The sequence below is a fragment of the Xyrauchen texanus genome, chromosome 11 (assembly GCF_025860055.1).
Source record: "Xyrauchen texanus isolate HMW12.3.18 chromosome 11, RBS_HiC_50CHRs, whole genome shotgun sequence".
NCBI lineage: Eukaryota > Metazoa > Chordata > Actinopteri > Cypriniformes > Catostomidae > Xyrauchen > Xyrauchen texanus.
This window is the reverse complement of record NC_068286.1, coordinates 3,697,520-3,716,437: the sequence shown is the minus strand read 5'-3', so window position 1 is coordinate 3,716,437 and position 18,918 is coordinate 3,697,520. Positions and strand designations below refer to the sequence as shown.

Sequence of the window (18,918 nt, the reverse complement as noted above, 5' to 3'; positions counted from 1 at the left end):
CTTGAACATGAACAATTGGCATTAAAAAAGAATAACCTTACAGCTTTATCAGGAGGTGTTTCTATGTTATGTAATACAGTAGTGCTTTTAATAGTTTCATTTCTGGATACTGTTCCATCATGGCGACTGATCGACTTTGTTTTCAAATACCATCTCAACGTCCAGGTGAGCTACGTTTTTGTAAAAACCACACAAGTCTTATTGGACTCAGTACATTTGTGTTAAATCAGCATATTGTGCATTTGATTGGCTTTTTAAATGAGTAATTAAGTAACACTGTAAAAATGTACCATTGAAAATGAATAATAATTAATTCTGTTAATTTTATATTAATAAATATGTGTCAGATCTACGTACATTTGGGATCCAGTATATGCAACAACAAACCTTTTTGATATGCAACAGTAAAGAGAAGTCTCAGGAGGTCTTATGGGAATAATTGCAAAGAAAAAGCCACTTTTGAAACAGAAATATGCATGCACTCGGATTTTAATCGCGGCTGGCTTGACCGCAGTGACCAGTGCGAATATTTAAACTATAAACAAATGTATAACAGCGAGTGATTTCAGAAAAAGTAAGAAAAACTTAACTTTATTGGTATTTGCCACTGCCAGCTCGGGAAGATGCTCATGGAAGTTATTTGTTTTCCGCTACTCGCATGTTCTGCCAATGTTGAGGAGCCCAAACAAGCTCTTCTGATTGACCAAAATTCTCTGATCTCTGAACAGTGCCCTCCTCTGCCTCTACAGATGCACAAATCTCTTTTGCTCCATATTTTGCTGTCTTTGCAGCACGTGGAGGATTATTTGATGGAAGTGTGAGGTGAAAGGTCAAGTGCTACAGGAAGAGTGAGGTGAAAGGTCAAGTGCTACAGGAAGAGTGGGGTGGAAGGTCAAGTGCTACAGGAAGTGTGAGGTGAAAGGTCAAGTGCTACAGGAAGAGTGAGGTGAAAGGTCAAGTGCTACAAGAAGTGTGGGGTGGAAGGTCAAGTGCTACAGGAAGTGTGTGGTGAAAGGTCAAGTGCTACAGGAAGAGTGGCGTGAAAGGTCAAGTGCTACAGGAAGAGTGAGGTGAAAGGTCAAGTGCTACAGGAAGAGTGGGGTGAAAGGTCAAGTGCTACAAGAAGTGTGGGGTGGAAGGTCAAGTGCTACAGGAAGTGTGGGGTGGAAGGTCAAGTGCTACAGGAAGTGTGAGGCTGAAAGGTCAAGTGCTACAGGAAGTGTGGGGTGGAAGGTCAAGTGCTACAGGAAGTGTGAGGTGAAAGGTCAAGTGCTACAGGAAGTGTGTGGTGAAAGGTCAAGTGCTACAGGAAGAGTGGGGTGAAAGGTCAAGTGCTACAAGATGTGTGGGGTGGAAGGTCAAGTGCTACAGGAAGTGTGTGGTGAAAGGTCAAGTGTTACAGGAACAGTGGGGTGAAAGGTCAAGTGCTACTGGAAGAGTGGGGTGAAAGGTCAAGTGCTACAAGAAGTGTGGGGTGAAAGGTCAAGTGCTACAAGAAGTGTGGGGTGGAAGGTCAAGTGCTACAGGAAGTGTGTGGTGAAAGGTCAAGTGCTACAAGAAGTGTGGGGTGAAAAGTCAAGTGCTACAGGAAGTGTGAGGTGAAAGGTCAAGTGCTACAGGAAGAGTGGGGTGAAAGGTCAAGTGCTACAAGAAGTGTGGGGTGAAAGGTCAAGTGCTACAGGAAACATGGGGTGAAAGGTCATCTGAGTATCTGGACAAACTGACCGCTAGAATAACAAGAATCTGCAAAGCTGTCATTGCTGCACATGGAGGATTATTTGATGAGAACACTTTGAAGTAGTTTAAGAAGTTTTGTAAATTTGTAATAGTAATGTTTCACATTATTAATGTCCTGACTATACATAGTGATCAGTTGAATACCACTTTGGTGAATTATAGTAATTATAGTATAATTTCTTTCCATAAGAGCAAAATCTGTACATTATTCCAAACTTTTGGCCACCACTGTAGTTGACAAATATCATGTCATTCTGACTTCCTCAAAGATAAAACATGGTAAATTCATTATGAATAGAATTAGAATCAATAAAATAGCTGATTAACTGAGAATTGTACTCTGCATATTTGCAAACGAGATGTAACCTTGATGACATCTACAGTAAGTGTATTTATATAAATGTGTAGGAAATGTTTTAAAGCCAGTAGATCTGTTCAGATTCTAGTCCAAGAAAACAATTATCATTTTCAAGCAATGGATGTTATGGGTTTTATAATGGCATTTAAGGCAGTTCAATGGAAAGGAGAAGGCGAGAACCGGCTTGGCAATGTAAATAATATTTTAATGCTGAACTTAAACAAAAGACAAACACACACATGACATGTCCGTAAACAATCTCTCTCCCCGCACCATCCTCCGCGAGTCAGCCTTTATCCCTCTCAGAGGCTTGATTAGCCTGATAAGGGACCAGGTGTGTAGAATCACGACTCGGCCCCGCCATCCGCCCTGCCACATGGCAGTTTTGGATTTATTAGTAAAATAAGGTCTGTGGTAAATATTACTTGAAGATACTTGGAATTTTGGTTCTACAACATAAATTACACACAGCCATTCCTCGAACATGAATATTAAAGACACTCTTTTGTAGAACAAAACGTCCTTGTGTTTCAAAGTAATGTTTACCACAGAACTTATTTTAATAATGAATCCAAAACTGCCTTTACACAAATCCATAAGTATCTTTTGAAAGAACACATGGTGAATTTGGCTTCCAGGGTTTGCCTAAAAATCTATTTAGTGTTTATGTGGCTTACAGAGGAAGGAGATCTTACAGATGTATATAAACTAAAATAAATTTGTTTATCTCATTTGACTGACTAATTCTACACTCTACATCTTTCAGCAGGATATAAGAAGTCAAATCGTTCATCTGATTTGAGGATTGTGCTGCTGGGAGTCTCTGGTGTTGGAAAGAGTGCAACAGGAAATGCAATACTGGGCAGAGAGGTGTTTAAAGAGAGCGGCACACTAGTGAGTGAACTACAGAGAGGACGAGTAGAAGACAGAAACATCTCAGTGATCGACACTCCAGGATTCAACAACACTAAACTGACTGATGAAGAGCTGCAGAATGAAATGATGAAGAGTCTTTCTCTCTCTTATCCTGGTCCTCATGTCTTCCTGCTCATCGTCAGACTGGACAGATTCACTGAGGATGTCAGGAAGATTGTACAAAATATTCAGGAGAACTTTGGACCACAAGCTTTCAAGTTCACCATAGTGCTGTTTACTGGAAGAGAACAAATGACAAATAGAGAATGGGTGGTCTTCAAGGCTAGTAAACAATTTCAAGAAATCATCAACCACTGTAAAGGTAAATTTCATGCAATAAACAGTAAAAGTGAAATTAATTTGTCTCACATCACAAAGCTTCTGATGAAGATTGATGAAATCATCAAAGACAATGAAGACCAGTATTATGAGTTTTCCCTGCAGTCATTACAAAAGGTTATGAAACAAGAAAAAACAAAGGAACAAGAGAAAGCAAAGGAAGAGGAAAGAAAAGAATGTGTAAAAGTCATATGGGCGAGAGGTCAATTCGACCCAAATGGAGGTCACTGTGTAATGGAAAAGAGCACAACAAATATTGTGCCTGACGAGGAAAAGGATCAGATTTCTCAAGAGAGAACTCAAGTGAATGCAGGAAACATTCAACAAGAAAGCAAGAATGTTGAAGAGAAGATTGTTAAAAAATCGCATGTAGAATCACTGAAAAACAAGTTTGAAAGAATGCATGAAACCAATGAGAGAGTCCATACAGATGTCCAGAAACGGAAGAAAATCTGGAATAGAGGAGCAAGCGTAGGACAGGAGCAGAGACAGATAGCAACAGTACAGGTGACTGAAACAGGTGAGAACTGTTTTTTTTTTCCGGTAATACTTTACAATATGGGTGCATTAATAAGCATTAATTCATGCTTAACTAATGCACAGATAATATTAATGTATGACTCATGATTAACTAACCCATTCATTAATTATTGCCACATCATCAACTAATAAAGTGTCTGTCTGATTAATACATGAAGTCATATATGAATTGCTATTAATTAAATGTGTCATTGTGGATTAATTCCCTAACAACTTATTATATGAACAAATAGTGTTGATTAATTTGTTAATAATGGTTATTCAATAGCAATTCATATTTGAATTCATGTATTAATCAGACAGACACTTTATTAGTTGCTGATGTGCAATCATTAATGAATGGGTTAGTTAATCATGAGTCATACATTAATATTATCTGTGCATTAGTTAAGCATGAATTAATGCTTATTAATGCACCCGTATTGTAAAGTGTTACCTTGTTTTCTAATGCATTACACTTTCCTTAATTGTCAAAACTTCCAAATTTCTCTAAACCACAATCAAAATCATTCTAGCCAATTAAATGATATCTTCAATCTAATGAAGTCTACTATCAGATGGAAACAAATGATCAAATAAACCAAATACTTATTTTTATACACAGTGAGAGATTTATACAGTATAAGGCCATTCAATTGTAAATGCAAGAAATATGTCTTTTTCGAACAACCGCTGGACATTTTGAACTTGAGTCATTTTTGAGTCATCAGTATTACACTTGCAGTGTTGCCAGCATTTCCATTCTTGAAGTATTCAGAGTTTTCAAATTTGTTTCTGTCTGATGCTAAAAGGAATATAGGCCGATAGACTGACAATCTCTTCAAAGTGTTGTTCTGTATAAAAGTTTTCTGGGCAGTGCCATGATGATTTTATTTATAATTAAATAGAATCATATTTGTTTTAATTAGCGTAACTACACTTGGAACATAGTTTCATGTCATTTACCCACTACTTTAATTTTGATGAGTGAGGTACTGTAAATAAATCTTCATAAGTCTCTAATTTTCAGCACTATGGAGCCACATGCATGTTTAATGAAAATGTTTAGAAATTGAAATAAAACATTTAAACATCACGTTATCCAATGAGGACACATGCCACACACAATTGTGAATAAGGTCCATACAGTTATTTAGCACAAACGCTTGCATACATGAGTTTTAAAGTGTCCTTTTATCTTCTCCCTCATGTTAGATCTCAGGATTGTGATGTTGGGGAAGACTGGAGCTGGAAAGAGTGCCACAGGAAACACCATCCTGGGAGGAAATCTGTTTAGAGAAGAATTATCTTCTGAATCTGTGACTAAAGAATGCCAAAAACATCAACAGACAGTAGAGGGCAGAACCATCTCAATAACAGACACTCCAGGACTGTTTGATACATCGATCAGTAATGAAGAACTGAAGGATGAAATACAGAAGTGTGTAGAAATGTCTGTTCCTGGTCCTCATGCGTTCCTGCTGGTGACCAGACTAGATGTGAGATTCACAGAAGAAGAGAAGAACACAGTGAAATGGATTCAGAAGAACTTTTCACAAGAGGCGATGAATTACACTATAGTTCTGTTCACTCGAGGTGATCAGTTAAAAACATCAATTGAGGAGTTTTTGAATAAAAACGATGAGCTGAAAGAGCTTGTGCATCAGTGTAAAGGCGGATATCATGTTTTTAATAACAGAGAAGAAAATCCAGCACAGGTGACTGAACTGATAGAGAAGATCGACAGAATGGCGAAGCAGAATGGAGGAGAACATTACACAAATGAGATGTACCAGGAAGCTCAGAGAAAAATCAAGGTGGAGTTGGTGAAGAAGGTGGCTTTAGGAGTGGCAACAGGGGTAGGAACTGTAGGGGCAGTTGCTGGAGGTGTAGCTCTGGTAGCTACAGGTGCAGTGGTAATACCTGCAGTTTTAGTTGGAGCGGGTGCTGTTCTCGCAGGGGGTTCTGGTGGGAAACTTATTATAGATAAATACAAAAAAACTTGTCCAGAAAAACAAAAACTGCTTGACGATATGGACTAGATTTGACATTAACCCTCAGAGCCCGACGGCATCGTCCACGACATCACACGGCACCTCCGATAAATATTTATATAATTTGATGAAAGTTTTATCGATTTTCTTACCGTTTTTTCCAGCAGAAAGCTAACGAGCTAGCCATCACGGGGGTGTCTTTGGTGTCTTTGTAGCCTTTACAGAAGGTTTTCTATCCAGCCCGGAACTTGTGCCTCTTTTCGGAGTTTTTCAGCAATAAATCCAAACACTTACATCCAAGATTTATCCACTTGATGTCCATAATTTATCAATTCTCCATCATTTTTGCCGCTAGCTCGATGATAGCTGCCATTTTGGATATCACATGATGCTTTGCGTGAGGTTGTTGACCAATGACAGGCTGATCCGTCTTCCACGTTGGTGTGCGTCATTACGCATGAACCAAGCTCTGATATTGTGGAGAGAGAAACGCACGGCAAAGTAGTTTTGAGGAGAGAGAGAGACGCACGGCAAAGTAGTTTTGAGGAGAGAGAGAGAGAGAGACGCGCCAGCAACAAAGTGACCATGTACCTGTGCCAACATCAGACCAAACTGAAACCAGCAAGAAGGCCTCCTATGGTAGAAGGCAATGTGTGAACTGCAAGCAGACAAGGCAGGTCAAACAGGCCACCCCCTGGAAATGCAAAGCCTGTGATGTGGCCCTCTGTGTGATTGCTGATAGGAACTGTTTTGAGGCTTGGCACCAGTGAATGAGGCAAAAAACGCCTGGACTTTTTTGGAAAAATGTAAATAGTTTTGGTTCTGTAGAAGTTACAATGTTTATTCCTGTGCTCCAGGACTCCAAAGACATGAACAAACTGTTTTCCAGAGGAAATTTTCTTAGCTTTTATTTATTTGTGTGTGATTTCAATAAATATTTGAGTGATTCAATTTCCGTTTTATTTTTTCATTTGTCTTTATGGTCCCATAACTTATTTTACATTCAGGTGACATCAATGCAACACAAATATGCTGAAAGTCCAATTTGTCTTGAAAAAAAAAGAGGTGTGTCAATTGTCTGTGCACAACAGGGTTGATGTTTTACAAGCTTTTTTAGTAAATAAAACCAGACGGAAAATGAATTGTAAAAATGCCCTTAGGTCTTAAAGGGTTAACAACATAATATATGGGAACACTGATATATAATATATAACCTAATTGCTGACGCAACAGTAAAGTGTCAGCATGTGAAGCCACCGGAATTAGTAAAGCGGCCTGCGGACATATTGGTATCGCCAAATTGCCTCAATGACTCACAGGCAATCTCTAACGTCCAGATATAATTTTTTTTGTCCAACGTCCAAATAGGACTGTCGATTTTTGCCCCCTTGTGACAATCGTGATTAACTTTAATGTGTTCATTATGCATAATATTTTCTGCAAGGGATAAACATCTGCAAATCATGATGTTTGAGCATCCACCGTATAAATCTGAAGCAGGGGTACATTAATGCATGGGCATACACGGGCTGAAGCCTTGGGGACCACAACTCCAAAGGGACCCATTCCGCCACCCCATTCTCCCCCGTTGATGTTGTCAGGAGAAGCACATCTAAAGAAGTTCAGTGAGAGACTGCGCGTATCAGTCAATGTCTTCTTTGTAGTGCATGGTCATAGAATAACAGATAACCCCCCATCCCATTGTACAACTGGTAGGGGGGCCAAGTGGAATGGTGAGCCCATGTACCCCTGCCCAGAAGATGACTCGGTCACAAATATTTTGTGCAGACAATCTCCAGTTCAGTGTGTTTCATGCATTCTGTCTCCATTTAATAATAATAATAATAATAATAATAATAATAATAATTTATTGACATGTCAACAAGTTGATAGGAATTTGTCTTGGTACAACTCTCTGACATAAATGACCTAAAGACAGACATCAAAAGTACGCCAACAATGTACACCAACAGTCCCCAACAACAATAAGACATTAGACCAGAACCCTGCAGTCGTTCAAAAGATAAAAACCCCACGGCCCAGAAAGTTCACAGTGCCTGCAGTTAGTAAGGTGCTGCTAGCAGTCAGTGCAAATTCAGATGTCTAATAGCCAGAGGGAAGTTGCTGTCTCTGAAGTGTGATGTGGAAGTCTTAATCCTCCTATATCTTCTTCCTGATGTTTGAAGAAGGCGAGAGCCATCCTGGCTGACCCCAGTCATCCCTTGTGGGATGAATTTATGCTGCTGCCATCCGGGCGCAGATATAGTCTTCCGCGATGCAGAAAAAACAGATTAAAAAGGTCATTTATTCCGACTGTTATCACTATTGTTAACAATACCCGGTAAATTCAAATATAAATTATGTTCTTCTGTGGTTGTGTTTATTGTTGTTGTTTGATTAATATATTTGTTACTGCTGGCTGTAATCTAAATTGCCCCTCGGGGATAAATAAAGTTACCTTGACCTTGATAAAGTTACCTTGACCTTGATGGGAGGAGATTAAAGAGATGGTGAGCAGGGTGAAAGTGGTCCACTATGATGCTTTTAGCCTTTCTGATTATTCTAGTGGAGAAGAGTGATGATAGGGAAGGGAGGCTACAGCCTATGATTTTTGAAGCCCTGCGTACTCCTCTTTCCATCCTAGTTTTGTCCTGAGCTGTTGTATGACCGAACCAGACAAGCATGGAGAAAGTGAGGATGCTTTCAATAGTTGCCTTATAAAAGTGGGTCATGGCAACTCGGCTGACACCAAACTTTTTGAGCGTCACCATACTCGCTAAAAACTCCTTTATAGTTCTTTAAAACAAATGATATAAGCATTATGCTTCCATCTAGTCATGATGGAGGGGGCTGTTAGTGTTACCCCACCTCCAAAATCCCAATTTAACTCCTGGTTACAGGATTGTTTTCCAATTTCAGGATTTTCAGCAATTGTTTTCAGTCATGGCTTCATTGAAAGCGGAGCGACCAGGAACATTCAGGATGATGCAGTTGAATGGTTTTTGTAAATTACAGGATGATATACAGGGCCGCTCAGCTTTTAGGGGGGCCCAAGAGAGATAGATTAACACCCCTGATAGTGCTACAATGTCTGGAGATCGCACGCGGGCATTGCCCGAGACAAATACCACCCGATTGTTTCAAATGATTCACTATATCTGTTTTATGAATTGTTATTCTTACCTGATTTTAAGTAGATATTACCTCCTGTGGACTTTACTCAGTTTGTGAAATCTGAATTTTACTTTATGCTTACCTAATGAATACTTGATGTGTATTTCCATTTGAACTTTCTAATTTCTCTAATGTCTATGCATACTTTTATTATTATTATTGTCTCCATATTTTAAATGATTCAGACATGCGCTCTCTTTCAAGGTAATGAAAACATTTTTGCTGTTTTTTAATAAAGTTTATCTATTAATACAGTTGAAAAGTATTTCATTTTCAATTTTAAGGCTTCTGCATGAACGTTTCCAAGCAGAAATTGAGTTAAAACCAATAGAGTATTGGGTTTATGTGTCAGGGATGCATATATGCAGAGTAGCACTCAAATGCAGAGGGGTGAATTAACAATCATGTTTTGATGACAAAGAGATGGAAAGTTAATGATGGAATGCAGAGTGAAATGTCCGAGGGAAGGCTGATGATGGACAGGTGAACACCCAGGCGGAGGAGAGGATGAGATCGACAGATAGTGAGAGTGAACCAGACAACATGTAATAATCCATACGGGAGTATAAACTGGGTGAAAGAACTGATAAAAAAAGAACAGAACAACAGGAAGGAGAGACTGCAAACACGAACAACGCTGAACAATCTGGCGATGAAAATGAGATGCCAGGTAGAATATATATGGAGAGTTATAGGGAACAGTTGAGGGTAATTACCCCATGAGTGGCATGAGCATTAATCACGCTGGTCACGAGAAAGAGGAAAACAAAAACACACAGACAGACAAGAAAAGCCAGCCGGTGTCGTGAGATTACAAACGGTTACCCCAATGGGGTTCATTTACCAGGCGAACTGAAATTCATAAGTGTACTCAGATGTTTTTAAGGAGTGAACACTAGATGGCATTCACATTCACATAATCTTTAAGTCTTCGATAAATGCTGAAACTAGTTTTACTACATAAGTCTGTAGGTTAACACATTCAAGAGAGATGTATATTATATTCCACTTCATTATATGTACCTGTTTGTTGTTTTCCATGTTCAGGTTTCTAATAATTATACAAATGGTATTCCAAGTTACAACTCAAACATCTACATCCCATAATGCCATTTCAGCTTAAACAACCCTGCCAGTAATTTTGTACCCACAGGCCTTGATTGGTCTTGGCATTTGAATCTTAATCTGACAGAAAGGAGCAAAATTGAGCACAGATTGTATGTATATACTGTATACATATGTATAATGAATAATAGACAGTACATTATTTATTTCAGCACACACAGGGATCACTTTTACAATTAAGTTCCATTTGTTAAAGGTGCAATACATGTATATTATTTTATTTTTTTTGCCAATGTCACGAACCCCTTTCCTCTGCCCCATCTCCGCTTCCTCACACACGCACACTATCTCCCTTCTCACACACGCGCACTCCCTTGTGCTTACTCGCTCGTTCCGCCCCCTTCGAGTTCCTGAGCTCAATCAGCCTGAACATTATGACCACTTGCACTCACGCGCTTCCTATCTTCACACATTGTTTACACCTGCACTCACGCGCTTCTTGTCCCCACACATTAGTTACACCTGCACTCGTCTCGTCACCTGTCATTGTCTACACCTGCACTCGCCCCTATAAATACACTATCCCTCCGTTTGAATCCCGTTGGTTATTGTATTTAGTTCCCCGTATCTTTGCCCCGCTAGTCTCGTCTAGTTTTGCCCCTGCTAGTTTCGTCTAGTTCTGACCCCCCTGTATTTGATTACCTCCTAGCTAGCCAGCACCCCTATTCCTCTTGCCCCCCTGTCTGTGTTCCCGCTAGTCTCGTCTAGTTCCTCGCCCTCTTTGTACTTTTGATTCCCCGGCTTTTTTCCCTACGCTTCCCACGACTACTCTTCACTGGATTTGCCCCTTGTTTGTACCTTCGCCTGCTTTTATTTATAATAAAGCAGTTTTTTCATCATTGTGACTGTCTCTACTTGTGTGTGTGTGTGTGTGTGTCGGGTTACAGAATAACCAACCTCACCGAAGACAGTCACAATGCGTCGCGCTGAGGATTCGCGCGGCTCAATAGAGCGGAGGAACACGTCACATTCAGCGCGAGGAGCTACGGTGTGGAAGCATGATCGCGCGCTCACAGCCCAGGGCCAGCAGGTACGTGCGATTTTTGATTTTTGTCACCCTGTGTCACCTGTGTCTGCCCCTGAGCCCGTTTATGCTTCCCATGCGTTTTTGAGCGCCGTAAGCTCTCCACCCCCGGAGAGGTTTTACGGCTCTTCAGACGCTGACCAAGGGGTTTTTATGCGAGGCAGCGGTTGTGTAACCCCGCCCTCGGCATTATGGACCCAGCGGCCCAACTCGTGGGTTTGCGTCAGGGGAGCCAAACCGTGGAGGCTTATATTATGGATTTTTGTGTCCTGGCGTACCAGGTGAATTTTAATGAGGTGGCTCTGAAGACCATTTTTCAATGTGGTCTGAATGAGCCAACCTCATCATTAATGCCTGGTGGTCGCTGCCCCCTTAACCTGGCTCAGTTTATTGACCTCGCCCTACTGTACTCTGGTTCCTCGTTCACTGTGGGGGAGGCAGACACTGAACCAGCGCTCCACACCAAGACCCCCGTCTCGAAGCCTACCACGGCCCCCGTCTCGAAGCCTGACACGGCCCCAGTCCCGAGGCCTGTCACGGCCCCAGCCTCGAAGCCTGGCACGGCCAGCGAGTCAACGCCCATGCCCGCCACGGCCAACGAGCCGGCGCCCATGCCCGCCACGGCCAACGAGCCGGCGCCCATGCCCGCCACGGCCAACGAGCCGGCGCCCATGCCCGCCACGGCCAACGAGCCAGCGCCCATGCCCGCCACGGCCAACGAGCCAGCGCCCCTGCCCGCCACGGCCAACGAGCCAGCGCCCCTGCCCGCCACGGTCAGCGAGCCAGCGCCTGTAGCCTCGACCCCCCCTGAGCCAGCGCCTGTAGCCTCGACCGTCCCCATGGCCACGTCCCCTGTTGGCCGAAGACGTAAGAGAAGGAAGAGGGCCCCTTCTCCCCAGTCTCGTCTTGTGCTCAAGACCTCTGCTCCGCCCTCAGAGTCTTCCACGGCTCTGCAGACCTCTGCTCCGCCCTCAGAGTCTCCCACGGCTCTGCCGGGTTCTGCTCCGCCCTCAGAGTCTCCCACGGCTCTGCCGGGTTCTGCTCCGCCCTCAGAGTCTCCCACGGCTCTGCCGGGTTCTGCTCCGCCCTCAGAGTCTCCCACGGCTCTGCCGGGTTCTGCTCCGCCCTCAGAGTCTCCCACGGCTCTGCCGGGTTCTGCTCCGCCCTCAGAGTCTCCCACGGCTCTGCCGGGTTCTGCTCCGCCCTCAGAGTCTCCCACGGCTCTGCCGGGTTCTGCTCGCCCCTCTGAGCCCTCCCGGGCTCCGCCTCACGAGTCTCCAAGGGCCCCTCACGAGCCTCCTAGGGCTCCTCCTCACGAGCCTCCCAGAGCTCTACCCCTCAAGTCCCTCAGGGCTCCACCCCTCAAGCCTCTCACGGCTTCGCCTCTCGAGTCTCTCAAGGCTCCATCCCTCGAGTCTTTCATGGCTCCACCCCTCAAGCCTCTCACGGCTTCGCCTCTCGAGTCTCTCAAGGCTCCATCCCTCGAGTCTTTCATGGCTCCACCCCTCAAGCCTCTCACGGCTTCGCCTCTCGAGTCTCTCAGGGCTCCATCCCTCGAGTCTTTCATGGCTCCACCCCTCAAGCCTCTCACGGCTTCGCCTCTCGAGTCTCTCAGGGCTCCATCCCTAGAGTCTTTCATGGCTCCACCCCTCAAGCCTCTCACGGCTTCGCCTCTCGAGTCTCTCAGGGCTCCTCCGCCTCTCAGGGCGTCCCCTCTCGAGTCTTTCATGGCTCCACCCCTCAAGCCTCTCACGGCTTCGCCTCTCGAGTCTCTCAGGGCTCCTCCGCCTCTCAGGGCTCCGCCCCCTCTCAAGCCTCTCAGGGCTCCCCCTCTCGAGTCTTTCAGGGCTCCTCCTCCTCTCAAACCTCTTATGGCTCTGCCTCCCGAGCCTCCTACGGCTCCCCCTCCAGAGCCTCCTACGGCTCCACCTCCCGAACCTCCCAGGGCTCGGCCACTAGAGGTTCCTATGGCTCTGCCTCCCGAGCTTCCTAGGGCTCCGCCTCTTGAGCCTTCCACGGCTCCACCACCCGAGCCTCCTACAGCTCTGCTCCCTAAGACTCCAGAGCCTTCTAGAGATTCGCCTCTCGAGCCTCCTACGGCTCCGCCTCTCGAGCCTTCCACGGCTCCACCACCCGAGCCTCCTACAGCTCTGCTCCCTAAGACTCCAGAGCCTTCTAGAGATTCGCCTCTGGAGCCTCCTGCGGCTCCGCCTCTAAAGCCTCCCTCGGCTCTGCCTCCAGAGCCTTCCAGGGCTTCACCTCTGGAGCCTCCTACGGCGCCACCTCCCCCGGCTCTGCCTCCAGAGCCTACCAGGGCTTCACTCCTGGAGCCTTCTACAGCGCCACCTCCCATGGCGTCACCTCCCTCGGCTCTGCCTCCAGAGCCTTCCAGGGCTTCACCTCTGGAGCCTCCTACGGCGCCACCTCCATGGGCTCCACTTCCTGAGCCTTCCAGGCCTTCGCCCCTAAAGCCTCCTTCGGCTCCACCTCCAGAGCCCACCAGGGCCTCGCCCCTGGGGCCTCCTGCGACTCCACCTCCCTCGGCTCCGTCTCCTGAGCCTTCCTCGGCTCTGCCTCCGGAGCCCCCCGAGCCTCCCTCGGCGCCGCCTCTTCTGTCTCTCAATTCCCCGCCTGCCGAGTCTCTCACGGCTCCGCCTTCCAAAGCTCAGTCTCCCAAGTCCTCCACGACTCCGCCTTTCACGACTCCGCCCCCTGAAACCTTTCCTCACTGGGTCTTGCCTGCTCCCCTTGTTACCGTTCCTCTACCTGTCCTGTGGCCTCTTCCCTGGCCTCCGGACCCTATTCCTGTCCGGTGGTCACCTCCCAGACCCCCGGACCCAGTCCCTGTCCTCCAGTCGCCTTCCAGACCTCCTGACCCAGTCTCTGCCCTATGGCTGCCCCCTAGACCTCCCGACTACCCGCCTGTCCACTATGTTCCCCTTGACCTTGCCTTGAACTGCCCATTGACCCCCATGGACTGTTTCATCTCCCTTTTGTGCCTTCTGTCCCCGCGAGCTCACACGCTCGTTCTGCTCCCCGCGAGCTCACGCTCGTTCTGTCCCCTCGAGCTCTCACGCTCGTTCTGTCCCCACGAGCTCACACGCTCGTTCTGTTCCCTCGCGCTCCTCGCAGCCGAGCGCGGCCGTCAGGAGCCGTCCTATTCAGAGGGGGGAGTACTGTCACGAACCCCTTTCCTCTGCCCCATCTCCGCTTCCTCACACACGCACACTATCTCCCTTCTCACACACGCGCACTCCCTTGTGCTTACTCGCTCGTTCCGCCCCCTTCGAGTTCGGACGCTCGCATTGCTCGCTTGAGCCCTCACGCCCACTATGCTTCCCCGGGCTCTCTTGTTCGTAAAATATCTCCTCCCTCTGGCGCACTCGCCTCAATCAGCCTGAACATTATGACCACTTGCACTCACGCGCTTCCTATCTTCACACATTGTTTACACCTGCACTCACGCGCTTCTTGTCCCCACACATTAGTTACACCTGCACTCGTCTCGTCACCTGTCATTGTCTACACCTGCACTCGCCCCTATAAATACACTATCCCTCCGTTTGAATCCCGTTGGTTATTGTATTTAGTTCCCCGTATCTTTGCCCCGCTAGTCTCGTCTAGTTTTGCCCCTGCTAGTTTCGTCTAGTTCTGACCCCCCTGTATTTGATTACCTCCTAGCTAGCCAGCACCCCTATTCCTCTTGCTCCCCTGTCTGTGTTCCCGCTAGTCTCGTCTAGTTCCTCGCCCTCTTTGTACTTTTGATTCCCCGGCTTTTTTCCCTACGCTTCCCACGACTACTCTTCACTGGATTTGCCCCTTGTTTGTACCTTTGCCTGCTTTTATTTATAATAAAGCAGTTTTTTCATCATTGTGACTGTCTCTACTTGTGTGTGTGTGTGTGTCGGGTTACAGCCAATGAACGGCTTGTAATCCAACTTAAAAAATGAGCCCTTCCTAGACATCCTAGGTTGCCAATTAAAGCCTCTAGACTGATTTTCATGTGAAGGGAGAGGGTCGCTTTTGCCTGGAAAATCCAAAAGATGTGACGTTTTGCGGGCGCTCCCGAGAGTGTTGCCTCAGACATTAGCTTCTCTTCAGCTACTCAACAGCATCAACAGATAGTCTGCAACACTAGGTAACGTTATCTTAGAGATGGATTCCAGCAAACGTCCGGCTCCCAGCACAACACCGACTCCTACACAAACTCTGAGTAAGCCAAAAAAAACTAACTATAATATTTTTCTTCTGAATCCCATCTGTCTAAGCGGGAATGTAATCGTGGTCGAGCGAAAACTAGAGTGAACATCGGCAGGGCATTTGATTCCTGGAGGGACCTTCTATCGGTTTTGGGGTTCAAAACAGACCCTGAATTGGCATTCTTCTTATTGGACAGGTAAGCTTACATAAGAGCAAAGCATGTGAAATATAGTGCCGTAAGGATTGATCTGTGTCATCTGTGACCTCTCACGCCCGGCCCCTAATTGGGCTAATCAGCCAAGGAGAGGGATAAGTGCAGAGGAATACGGCAGAGAGAGAGAGAGAGAGAGAGAGAGAGAGAGAGAGAGAAAGAGAGAGCAATGTCCTCTTTATGTGTGTGTGTGTGTGTGTGTGTGTGTGTCTGTGAGTGTGTGTCTGTGAGTGTGTGTGTGTGTGTGTCTGTGTGTGTGTGTGAGTGTGTGAGCGTGTCCATAAGTGTGTGTGTGTGTTTTAATGACTAAGGAGTCACAGATCCCAAATATACAAAAATTTTGTCTATAAAATGTATTTTATTTCAAACAATGAGTCATTTTTTAAACCGTGCATAAAATATTAATGTATACAGTGCGTCTGTAATGCAGAAATAATTACAATCACCAAAGAAAAATATGAAAACAAGATGAATTTATGTAAACGTCCAGTTATGAATATTGGTTAATGTACTGATTTTATGCTTACATGTTATAAATATGTAATTCACACTTTCATCACAATAGTAATTAGTGTTCTATAAGTACTTAATGTAATAAAATCAAAGAAAAGTGATACGTGAATTTCACAACATAAAATGCAGATGAAGTAATTTTACATTCTTAAAGGTGCACTCAGTAAATAGTTTTTGTGTCATCTTGTACTTACAGTGACATCTAGTGGTGTGGATGCAGCATCATTTAAAATCAATCATTTTCAGTTACAGATGGCATTATAGAAATTAATTGTTCACAATCAGCCATGAATAATTAAATCCAACAGTGAAAGTGTCCAATAAAAAGATTAAGCGAGCAGTATTCAGCTGGCCATGTGATTCTAAAATGGCAGCCCCTATGAGGGCACCCCTGCCCCATGTACAATTAAACAGCTTTGAAAAGGTTACAGATATGATTGCACTACATCTCACATGAGTGGTCATGATTTTATACATATGCTTTTGTAAAGGGATTAATGGAAGGAGGAGGCAAGAACCGGCTTGATAATATAAACAATATTTAACGAAGAAGCGAACCAAAAGGTTAAACACAAACAAAGGTGTTGCACAGCTGCCTGTTATGCTCTCTCTCTCAAAAAGAACAGTGACCTGCTCCTCATTATTAGATCTGTTATTAAACACATATGTCATGATTCTGCACACCCGGCCCCTAATTGGGCTGATAAGCCCCTGAGGGATAAGGGCAGCTGGGAGATGGCAGTGCAACAGAGAGAGAGAGAGTTACGGACAGCTCTGTCCGACACCTGTGCATGTATTTTGGTTCAGTTCTTCATTAAAATGTTATTTATATTGTCAAGCCGGTTCTCGCCTCCTCCTTTCCTTATACTTTTACAATCATGTATTGTTCAATTTCAATTCAGGTATTAATGAGTATTGTTATAACAGTGCAACGTCTCTGTTGATGACAGCTTTTGGTACACAATGAAATGATTCCACTAAGACAAATCAACAAACCAACACCAATTTTAAATCAATACAATGTTAAATTCATATTTAGAAAAGGCTTTCCTACATCAATGAATCAATTTGAATAATGTATTACACATTTAATAAACGTTTCTCGAGTATTATTTTTCGGGTCTAATCTATGGTCCAAACTTCTGCTGAAGTGGCAGTTTGGTAAAGTGGTAACTCACATTTATCAGCGCTGGTAAAGATGGATCATTCACTTATGTTTACTTATAAATTGGTGAAGTCACGAATGCGACAAGCATATTGGGATTTGAATGTGGATCTGTGGAGGATTCAGTTTTCTGGAACGTCAAGTACCCCTTTGTGACTGAAAGAAAACAGGTAGTGTCTGATAACTTTTAGAATTTTGATCTGTTCCTCACACAACTAGTTTATGCCCAGGGCAGGGTGTTCATGCTCGATTGGCAATCTGGCATACCGGGCCGATGCACTTTGTGGCCGATCAGGGGAGGACTGGCCATCGGGCGAACTGTGGGGTGGGCCGCAATAAGCTAAAATGAGCTGCCGTGTAATGCAGAATGGACCACAAAACGGCGCCGCCATATGAAGAAAAGGACAGGACCAACCCCCCCTTCAACAACTTTTTGGGCCAGTTGCTATGTGAAATCCCGGGCCGATTTCTCTTCTCAGTCCAGCCCTGCCTGGGGCACTAAACAGTCTTAATCCAGGTCTAAATACATTATTTTATTTTTAAGATGTATTACTAAATCCTTGTGATTTGAGTAGTTTAAAAGCCAACACATTAGGGTTGGGTTCTATGTAAATTATACCACCTTTAAATCATCAGAAATATCTTAAATATTAGTTGCTGAATTAACGGTAGCACACAAATCCCCCCTAAAATCTTAATTATGACTGAAGCAGGCCTACGAGGGACAAGAGGTAAGGCATTTTGAATACAGTGATACACAGAGCCGGCCCAAGGCATAAACGAACCAAGCGGCTGCTTAGGGCCCCGGTGGCCACCAGGGGGCCCCCAAGAGCACATGAAATGACAGCTTGATTTTTTTTTTTGTGATTATACTGTCAATGGACAATGGTAATTATACAAAAACGCAATATTAAATGCAATATTATGTTAACGGGCTGCAGGATGCAAGCACATTCAGACAGCAAAACAGCAATGTCACAAAAAAGGACATATCCCTCTGGTACAGAGAAAAGGAAAAAGAAGAAAACAGAGGAAGAGGAAAAATCAGCACGATAAAGGTATGTTTAGTTGCTAGGCTAAGTTACGAGCTAACATTAGCTGGCTAGTTAGTTAACATAGCCTATGTAGCATATCTTCTTTTTAGGAAAGTTTGATTAATCATCCAGTAAATAGCATCTTAATATATTATTAGTACAACATATTACTTAGCAAGTTTTAGATTAAAGTTTTTGTCTTCTGTGTAGTAATAACTTTCCTGGGTATATATTTTTGTAATAAAAATAAGCTTCTGTTCCATAAACTTTGTACTGATAACAACTTAACATTATTTACATTAGTCTTCAATTTTGGGGTCTTTGCTATTATATTCCAATATCATTATGCCTCAGTTAGCTAGTTATAGATTAAGAGTTGTTGTTTTAGGAGTACAGATGGCTTGCTGCGGTGTATAATAATTTGTGTTGAGAAAATAACATATTTTGTCAAATATTCTGTCAAATATGTACTCTTATGAAACTTCCCAAGGAGCACTGTTGAAATATTCTGGACGTGGGGCACAACCAACTCCACCTGCCCCAAGTTCCAGTGCTACAGCTGATGATGATTTTTCAACAATCCCAGATCATTATATTTATATGGATAAAC

At 44.2% G+C, this 18,918-nt stretch overlaps 1 protein-coding gene across 1 annotated transcript; it reads left to right on the top strand.

Annotated features, from left to right (window-relative positions):
* On the top strand, positions 1-6,647 carry LOC127651152 (GTPase IMAP family member 8-like). Its single transcript, XM_052136857.1, has 3 exons — positions 1-165; positions 2,862-3,869; positions 5,084-6,647. The coding sequence occupies exons 1-3, from the start codon at positions 120-122 to the stop codon at positions 5,908-5,910; spliced, it is 1,881 nt and encodes a 626-aa protein (XP_051992817.1). The 5' UTR covers positions 1-119; the 3' UTR covers positions 5,911-6,647.
* The last annotated feature ends 12,271 nt before the right edge of the window (positions 6,648-18,918 follow it).

Excerpts from the sequence above, each read along its gene's own strand:
- LOC127651152 (XM_052136857.1), top strand. The coding sequence starts at position 120 with ATGGCGACTGATCGACTTTGTTTTCAAATACCATCTCAACGTCCAG. Across the intron at positions 166-2,861 it reads AATACCATCTCAACGTCCAG|CAGGATATAAGAAGTCAAAT; the intron begins GTGAGCTACGTT and ends TACATCTTTCAG. Across the intron at positions 3,870-5,083 it reads AGTACAGGTGACTGAAACAG|ATCTCAGGATTGTGATGTTG; the intron begins GTGAGAACTGTT and ends CCCTCATGTTAG.